This window comes from Myxine glutinosa, chromosome 7, assembly GCF_964187855.1.
Source record: "Myxine glutinosa chromosome 7, kmMyxGlut1.1, whole genome shotgun sequence".
Lineage (NCBI taxonomy): Eukaryota > Metazoa > Chordata > Myxini > Myxiniformes > Myxinidae > Myxine > Myxine glutinosa.
In genome coordinates, this window is record NC_136267.1 from 142020545 (window position 1) to 142030841 (window position 10297).

The following is a 10297-nucleotide window of genomic DNA, read 5'->3' on the forward strand; positions in this document are numbered from 1 at the left end:
CGCGTACCTACGCCAGGCTGAACAGTGTGTTTTGTATCGCACTGATAGTGACATGCCAGATGTACTCCACACTATGGCATCACATCACCATGTACTCCACACTATGGCATCACATCACCATGTACCCTTCACTGTGGCATCACATCACCATGTACTCTACACTATGGCACCACATGATGATGCACTCTACACTATGGCACCACATGATGATGCACTCTACACTATGGCACCACATGATGATGCACTCTACACTATGGCACCACATGATGATGCACTCTACACTATGGCACCACATGATGATGCACTCTACACTATGGCACCACATGATGATGCACTCTACACTATGGCACCACATGATGATGTACTCTACACTATGGCACCACATGATGATGCACTTTACACTATGGCACCACATGATGATGTACTCTACACTATGGCACCACATGATGATGTACTCTACACTATGGCACCACATGATGATGCACTCTACACTATGGCACCACATGATGATGCACTCTACACTATGGCACCACATGATGATGTACTCTACACTATGGCACCACATGATGATGCACTTTACACTATGGCACCACATGATGATGCACTCTACACTATGGCACCACATGATGATGCACTCTACACTATGGCACCACATGATGATGTACTCTACACTATGGCACCACATGATGATGTACTCTACACTATGGCACCACATGATGATGCACTCTACACTATGGCACCACATGATGATGCACTCTACACTATGGCACCACATGATGATGCACTCTACACTATGGCACCACATGATGATGTACTCTACAGTATAGCACCACATTATGATGTACTCTACACTGTGGCACCACATGATGTACTCTACACTATGGCACCACATGATGTACTCTACACTATGGCACCACATGATGTACTCTACACTATGATGTTTTGCAGGTTTTTTTTACCCTCCTCATCAAAGTACAGTATCTGACGCTGCACATCGATGTACCATCATCGGCGCTCTTCTCATTGCTCAGCAAACCTTCTGCTTAATACTCAATGATTTTGATCCCCATGGACTAAGCTCCTCAATAAATAACCCTTCATCCTTAATGGATCCAAGAATCATCTCTGCATCATCAAAATCTCATCCTTACACAAATCTCAAAATAAAAAGGTTTCCTTGAACCCAGAGGCATCGAGTCGTGTGATCATCGATTAGATTGGATTTCATAAAAGTCCTCTACTTACGACTGCAAATGCTTGCAATGGGAGGCCCTGAGCAGCAAAACCTGTTGACACATCGTTGAACACCATTTGGGAGAAACACTGGGTGAAGCGAGACGCGTCAGAGAACGTGGTCCCAGGAATCCCCTTCGTCAGCTCGAAGGTAACGTGGTACTCGGTGAGGCACTTCACTTAGCTACCTGTCTAATGATCAATGTCAAGTGACACCTCTGAGGAACAGTGTAACACAGATGCCACATGCTGGGATTTCAAACCTCGTCATACGACTACCCACGTATCCCTCTTCGTTCAACGAAGGACACCGAGCACCACATTAGCATTCTCGGTCAACTCAACGTACTCCAACCAGCTCTGAGGAAAGATGGTATCTCCATGGAAACTAGTAACAACAAACCCTCAATAATTATCCTATAACGGTGTTGGCAGGAAGGTTGAATGTGAGAGCTCGGGGGTGTTGGAGCGTAAATAACGCAGGCAAAGGTGGACTTGAATATATTGAAGCTGGAGCATAGTATTTCTCCGCAATTTTCAAAACGGAGTTTACAAATGAATAAAGCATCATCACCTGGTTTTGGCCTATGGTTAGGGCAGCGGGCTCGGGATCCTAAGCTCCTGAGTTCGAATCCCGTTGAATTAACGCCAAGTGGGGTTCACTTAGCCTGTCATCCTTCAGAGGTTGGCAAAATGAGCACCAGATAACTGGTTATAGAGAGGCATTGCATCAGCAGCAGAAAAATGATGCAACCAGCAGCCGGGTGGCATCTGGTAAAGTAAAGCATCTAGTATGTAATATGTAAATGCAAGATTACATGTATACAGAGGCATTGCATCAGCAGCAGAAAAATGATGCAACCAGCAGCCGGGTGGCATCAAGTAAAGTAAAGCATCGAGTATGTAATATGTAAATGCAAGATTAGATGTATAGAGAGGCATTGCATCAGCAGCAGAAAAATGATGCAACCAGCAGCAGGGTGGCATCTAGTGAAGTAAAGCATCTGGTATGTAATATGTAAATGCAGGGTTTGGTTGTATAGAGAGGCATTGCATCAAACAGCAGAAAAATGATGCAACCAGCAATCAGGTGGCATGAAGTGAAGTAAAGCATCTAGTATGTAATATGTATATGCAGGATTAGATGTATAGAGAGGCATTGCATCAGCAGTAGAAAAATGATGCAACCAGCAGCCAGGTGGCATCAAGTGAAGTAAAGCATCTAGTATGTAATATGTAAATGCAAGATTAGATGTATAGAGAGGCATTGCATCAGCAGCAGAAAAATGATGCAACCAGCAGCCGGGTGGCATCAAGTGAAGTAAAGCATCTAGTATGTAATATGTATATGCAGGATTAGATGTATAGAGAGGCATTGCATCAGCAGCAGAAAAATGATGCAACCAGCAGCCGGGTGGCATCAAGTGAAGTAAAGCATCTAGTATGTAATATGTATATGCAGGATTAGATGTATAGAGAGGCATTGCATCAGCAGCAGAAAAATGATGCAACCAGCAATCAGGTGGCATCTGGTAAAGTAAAGCATCTAGTATGTAATATGTAAATGCAACATTAGATGGCATACATAATGTCATCAAAAAACCAGACTCGGTGATGTATGGTTAGAGCGTCCGCTCCGAGTCTGCAAGGTCAGTGGTTCGAACCCCATCTGAGTCATACCAGAGTTAAAAAATTAGAGCAGACAAGCAATGGCAAACTACCCAGTAAACCCCTTCCCAAGAAACGACTCGGAGTGCACCAACACTCTGTAAAGAGCACGGCACGTCAGTCAAAATATCATCAAGAACGGTCAGGACCACCTGGGAATTAGATATTGATGTTCAGTACCTTCCGGGTGTCGTAGAAATCGGAAATTTGGAATGCCGACGGACAACGAAGCCGGTACACCGGGGAAAATCCCAGAACCATCGGGAAGCGTCTGTAAATGATCACTTACAGCAAAAAGCCATAAAAGCATATGTAAAAAATATATATATCTCAATCGATATCTAGCATTTCAAAATTGTAATTTCTTTTTAAAACAATAACTGTAAATTGTGGAAAAAAATCTCAATGAAAATTTACGTAAAAACAGTAAACGCGTCCATAAAATAAATAAATCGAAATTGATATCTAGCAGGTCAGCGACGCTTGCCTTTAATCATAAAGTTTCTATTTATTATGTACCTACATACTAAGCACGGTTTGGTTTTGCTTACACAATGTGTAAGCATACACCACTCGTATTTACCAAAAATAATTCCAACTATTTTTTTTACAAGAATGTCAACGCACACTGCTTGGTATACGAGCCAGCTTTCGGAGATGATGGCCACAGCACCTGACACTCTATACAATAAAGCACCTGGTGGAGCATCATAGAAGGTAGTCTGTTTGATTGCTCACAGCATATAGTCATAATATGGCATTTCACCCCATATGTATGGGCTTTGCCCGAGCTGAGGCATGAGCAAGGGCCACTGCTACCCTAATATATATATATATATATATATATATATATATATATATATATATATATATATATATATATATGATAGAAAATTCCAGATTCGGAGAATGCACACAACGCTGAGATTAGAGCGAGAAAACCTATAGAATGAGTGCATTATATATTTATTTATATCTATATGACTGCGGCAAAATGACGTCACGGCACGCCGCTGTCCAGCCTAATAAGTTGCCTGACGCTGCGGGCTGGAGCGGAAAGGATGGACGATTGTCTAATTTGGAGAATAGTAAATCAAGGAACGGCTGAGTGGCAACAAAAAGTCCAATAAGAACGGGCAGTTGGCGGAGAGAATCGAAAAGAAAAACGGATAAAGGAGATCGGGAGGGGAGGGGCGAGGGGACGAGTCATTAAACACTTGCAGAGACTGAAGGAAAGACCGTGTGTCCTGAAGGACCGAGAGTGAGACCGAAGCACACGACGCCGTGTCATGAAGATGAGCAGGGAACTGAAGGTCAATGCGATTATCGATACACGGCATGACGACGGGCATCCGGAAATGGCGGGAGTTCGCTTCACGATCCTTACTCTCGGAATCCGGAGATGCTTGAGAGATGAGCAGCAGAGAGACGGCCGCCAGCGCTGCGTCCATCCGTCCTGCGCTCTCTCTTCCGTCCGCTTCCTTCTCTTTATACCTTCCTCTCCTCCACCTCCACCCCTCTCCCTCTGCTTCCCACCTCTCCGTCTTCTCCGCTCCTCGTGGTTCCCCAGTTGCAGAGCCAGATCTGCGACCTTCTTCCCTCCTTCTTCTCCGCACCACTTCGTTTTCCCCCTCTTTCTTCTCCCCTAACCCCCTCCCTTCTCCCAAACCCCTCCACTCCCCTCTTCCCCTCCTCAGATTTGCTCTTCGCTTTAATTCTGCCTCCTGACAATTACATTTCTTCTTCAAACCGCTACATCCCGGCCACCATTCCTTTTTCCCACGACTAATTTGATGTTCGACCTCCTTTTCTTACACCTCTTCGATGCCTCGCTCTCTCTCCTCCCTCTTCTTCCTCTATCAATTATTGCCTTTCCTCCTTCACCACCTTCTAATCTTCTTCTTCTGCTATAATTCGCTCGACCCCGCCCCCTGGCTCTTTACTCCCGAGAAAGGCTCTCAGGGATTTTGCAGGAATTTGCTGGATGGGATTCAGAGTGCCGCTTCGTAATGCACCCGAGCTGCCGTGGGAATGTACACTGTACCTGTACCTGTAGTGCAGGCACCGCGGATCGGGACGCGTGCAAAGCGCTGTGCCTTCCACACTGCGCGCGCTTCTTCTTCCTCCTCCTCTTCGAACACTCAAAGACATCTTCTTCTTCCTCCCTCCATCCACTCCCACCGTTTCACGTTCTGCGTTGCTTTTTACTTTCTATAATAAACGGAACAATAAAAGATATGAGTCTTAGGAAAGAGTTCACTCTCTGTAAACAACAACTACTATACTCACTGTCTTCAAACCATCAATAATTATACTCTGACGGTATTGGCTCACTGTCCCCACGGTGCATATGTAATATATAGACAACCCTTCACGTGTATGTCTAAAGAGAACGTCGAAACAAAATGGATCTGGTGGGGAAAATTTTCGGTGAATGTGTCATCTGGTTTTACATCAAAATGTCACCACTTTAGGCTCACCTGTTTCTGTGATAATTCCCAGCATATCTCACCAGGTAAGCCAGCTCACCAGGCATATCAGATTATATGAGGCATTATTTACCAAGAATCCAGGTTATTTTAAATTGAATTATAATGAAATGGATAAATTCCTGATTCTTATTTGGCATTAGATGCTTGACCCACAGAGGGGCCACATGCTGTTTGGGGAATTTTTACCACCTACATCATGGAGCCTTAAATGTTTGATTGGCTTGTTTGGAATCCTTAAAAATACAAGAATTTTGGAAAACGTCTGTTATAGATACTCAAGAATTGATTAAAAAGACTAAAATTGATTTCGATAACGTCAAAAAAACGTTTTTTTCTATAAAATTTTTTTCTTCAAAAACATTTAAAACGAATGAACAGAAAAATCACAGTTCAAAAGTCAAAATCAATTGCACATTTCGAATGAACTCACAGAACAAATTAACTGGAGTGACCACAACTTCTTCGCACCTTCCCTGCATCAGCTGATAGAGGAAAATCTCTCTCTTTCTTTCTTTCTTTCTTTCTTTCTTTCTTTCTTTCTCTCTCTCTCTCTCTCTTTCTTTCTGTCTCTCTGTCTCTCTCACTCTCTCTCTCTCTCTCTCTCTCTCTCTCTCTCTCTCTCTCTCTCTCTCTCTCTCTCTCAGCAGTCTTTCGTTCGGTCGTAATCCGCATGATGACGTCACATCTTTAGAAAACTTTATGCGGTTTAAAAGTTTGAACATATGCTGGAACTTTTTTGAGTCACATCTATAATACTCAACGGACTGGAAAGATAGTCCAGAGGTTAGGGTTAGGGTTAGGGTTAGGGTTAGGGTTAGGGTTGTTAGGGTTAGGGTTAGGGTTAGGGTTATGCGGTTTGTTGTCTAGGCTGTTGTCAACGCTAAGTTGTCTAGGCTGGATTCGAATCCCGACCCAGCTATAAACGGTCATCCTTGTGTGTTTCGCAAGCAGGTGATTCATCAATGTGTGTGACGTCACTCGGATGGACCTTAAACCTGTGGGTCCGTCTGCTCACATTGGTTGTTGGTGGTTGTTAAAGATCTCACAGTGTCCTTCATGGAGAAGGCGAGTTATCGCAGGCACCCTGAACAAATGACTAATTCTGTCCTGATTGATTGTTAGGAAGGCAATGGCAAACCACCAAGTGTAACCATCACCATGAATCTGCTTCAGCAGCACCGACGCTCTGTAAGGAGTTTGGTACATCTTATTGATTGAGAATACTGGACCCAAGACAGCCGGCTATAAACTATAATACTCAACATTTGACATCTGTAATACTCATGATGAAGGTTTCAGATATATGATGGCAATATTCGTTCAGAAATATGTTCTTTTTTATTATTACGTTCGGATCTTTACCAAAACATATGAGTTAATGACTTTTCAATCTTCATTGTAAAGAAATGTTAAGGTAATGACATGAACGTATTTATTATTTGTGCAAAACCTAGGCTTCTGGTAGATTTTGTAACAAAGTATTGTTTTTCAGCCAACTTTAAGGTTTTCAGCCGAACTGAAAAACAGGGGGTATACCCATTTCAAGTTATTGCAGTAGCTAAAGTAGCTTGGTATGTCAGGTCTCTCCAACCCCCGAGAAATATTTTAGTCAGTTAATGGTACTTGATGTGACCCCCAACCGTTTTTAGGCATTTCAGTAGCTATATTGGTTCCTTATATGGCATACAAGCCCCCCCCCCCCTTTGTTCTAAGTCATTCCAGTAGCTAATGCTACATGGTATGACATACGAGCCTCCCCCCGCCCCCCCCCCCTTTGTTCTAAGTCATTCCAGTAGCTAATGCTACATGGTATGACATACGAGCCTTCCCCCCCCCCCCCCTTTGTTCTAAGTCATTCCAGTAGCTAATGCTACATGGTATGACATACGAGCCTCCCCCCGCCCCCCCCCCTTTGTTCTAAGTCATTCCAGTAGCTAATGCTACATGGTATGACATACGAGCCTCCCCCCCCCCCCCCCCTTTGTTCTAAGTCATTCCAGTAGCTAATGCTACATGGTATGACATACGAGCCTCCCCCCCCCCCCCCTCCCCTTGGTTCTAAGTCATTCCAGTAGCTAATGCTACATGGTATGACATACGAGCCTCCCCCCCCCCCCCTTTGTTCTAAGTCATTCCAGTAGCTAATGCTACATGGTATGACATGCGAGCCTCCCCCACCCCCCCCTCCCCTTGGTTCTAAGTCATTCCAGTAGCTAATGCAACATGGTATGACATACGAGCCTCCCCCCCCCCCCCCCACCACCTGTTTTTAGTCATTTCAGTAGCTAATGGTACTTGGTATGACATATGAGCCCCCGCCCCTGTTTTTAGTCATTTTAGTAGCTAATGCTACATGGTATGACACATAAGCCCCCCCCCCCCCCCTCTGTTTGAGTCATTTCAGTAGTTAATGGTATTTGGTATGACACATAACCCCCTTCTCTCCACCCCACCCTCCGTTTTTAGTCATTCCAACAGTACTTGATACATGACATATGAGCCCCCCTGACCCCCCCCCCCCCCCACCAGACCCTGTCCCCAACCTCGCCAACACTTGTTTTTAGCCATTGCAGTAGCTAATGGGACCCTCTATCCCACCCTCCTCCCCCCTCCCCCCCCCCCCCGCCCCCCCACTCCCACCCCATACTCTACCTGCACTCAATTCTTCTTCAATAACAAGACAAAGTGGCAGTTGGTCGTTGCTTTTTGTTAGTCTTGGTCACTTCCACATCATTTGAACTTTGAACCATGAGCAAGGCTGCTTTTCAAGTCACGACTCATTTAAACATAATTAAAGTCTTCACAAATATTTCGCACTTAAAAGAGCAAAAGTCCACGTTTTGATTTTCTCCCTGTTTTGAAAATCTTCATTTAAATAACAACGCTGCGAGACTAGCCAATCAAAAAACGTTTAACAATGGGATTTATACTGCGTCATATTGCGTTTATTGCTTTACCTGTTGGCATTTGTCATACCTGTAAGTTGGGATACTTTTTGAGAAATGCTGCCGTTGGGAACGATCTCTGAAAATACAACAAAGAGAAACACGCATGAAGACCCTTCACACCCACATTCAGCTCGGTCACCGATGAGAATTTGGTTTCATAGGGAGCGATTACATGCGACTCATCATATTCATAATTCAATAGTCATAAGATATATACATCTTCCGATGATGAATAGTTCTTGTCAACTTGCCCAAGACGCTAAAAGTATTTTTCCTCATGTGAGTGATGTGCTGCCACGACAGGGGTACAACATGACCCACCTTCCAGGGGATTGATACGGTGTCACCCCACGACACATTGGACGGCCATCCACCATGTGATGGAGACCGAGTGGACAAACAACAGAGTTTTTAAAACGTTTTTTTTTTTTGAAACAAAGTCCAGAGCAAAGACAAGAAAGGCAGGCATGGAAATAAGTATCAACAAACTGCGGCGCTAAAAACACTTAACGAGTAACACCCACTGGCGTTGCAATGGTAAGGACACCGCAATAGCACCTGAGTTGTTGTCCGTTTAAATCTTTCCTGGAAGGCTCCAGTATTAAGGATTTGCATTCCAGGTTTCTGGAAAGTGTGCTAGCCTCAGGACAATTCCCATCTTGCTCATAGAATGTCCAAAAAAAATCCCAGGTTGCTCACTAATGGCCTATTTGCCCTTCCTATTTTCACCTACGTGTACAGGTTGGTTGCATCATTTTTATGACCTAGCCCCGAGGGCAATTTATTTATTTATTTATTTTTTGTATACAAGATCGAGGCTCGTGTAAGAGCTAGCACGTTAAACACACATTAGCACATAAAACACAAAAAACATAAACGGACACATCAAACAATAAAGGGAGGCGGAGACGAAATGGGGAGAGAGAGGGAAGCACGCAAGCACAACAGTAGAGAACATGGACATCGGGAGATCTGTGGCAGGGAGAGAGCTTGGGGGAGGGGTGGGGAAGGGAAGGGGTACATGGTATAAAACAAATCGACACTACTAGGAATTTCAGGAATGAAGTCGGAGATTGAAAGAGGTGGATTTGGGGTGTATTAACGGGGGTAGAAAAGATCAAGGTTTTGGATGGGGGGAGATAAGAGATGGTGGTGAACAGCTGTTTTAAAGACCTGGAGGGAGGAGAGGGATTGAAGAGAGTGTGGGAGTTTGTTCCAGAGACGGGAAAAAGGGGAATGAAAGAGTGAAGGTGAGCAGAGAGCCGAGATTTCGGCAGTTTTACAAGAAGAGGATTGCTGGCAATTCTTGTGCGTCCTGCAGGAATATTTTGGGGATATTTGGGGAACATTATGCGTCCTGCAGGAATGCTGTCTGGAACAGCGTTTGTCTGTCCGTATGTATGTATATATATATATCCCTTCAGCCGGAATTTTGTAAGGTTTATTCCCTTTAAAATTCGTTTTCTCTGCAACTGTTAGCCCAATTGACACGAAAATTTCACCATAGCAGCGTATCATTGTGTATAATTTTATAATGATAATTACGACGTCATAGGTCACGGGTACGGGCGCCATCTTGGAAAAATCTCCAAAATCTCCAAAACCGCTCCATGTAAAGGATTGAAAGGTGGCTCATTGTAAAGTACTTCCCATGGGGAATAACATATGTTAATGATGATGTAATAGGTGCCTTCATTATGACGTCATAAATCGAAAAGTAGAACGCTTGTTCAGATCTGTATGAAATTTATTGAGCATGATCTAAGGATAAATTGGTCGAGAAAAAAAATGTATGACATCATCTGTCACGTGGTTCAGCAGCCATATTTTTATGACATAGCCCATAGAGCAATGCCATCTGCAACAGTGTTTGCCTGTCTGTCCAGTGTATGTATGTCCCTCACAAACGTCCACCAGGATCTGGTCACATCAGAGATGAGAATCAGAGCTGAGGAT

The 10297-nt window shown here is 44.0% G+C and overlaps 1 protein-coding gene across 2 annotated transcripts in view; it reads right to left on the reverse strand.

Moving 5' to 3' along the window:
• Window positions 1-4430, reverse strand: part of LOC137431696 (protein turtle homolog B) — a 127904-nt gene extending 123474 nt beyond the window's left edge. For both annotated transcript variants that reach the window (XM_068123320.2, XM_068123319.2), the window contains exon 1: window positions 4289-4430. In XM_068123320.2, coding sequence (XP_067979421.2) covers window positions 4289-4352 — 64 coding nt within the window. In that variant the 5' untranslated portion in view covers window positions 4353-4430. The remainder of the gene's footprint in view (window positions 1-4288) is intronic.
• Between the last annotated feature and the right edge of the window lie 5867 nt (window positions 4431-10297).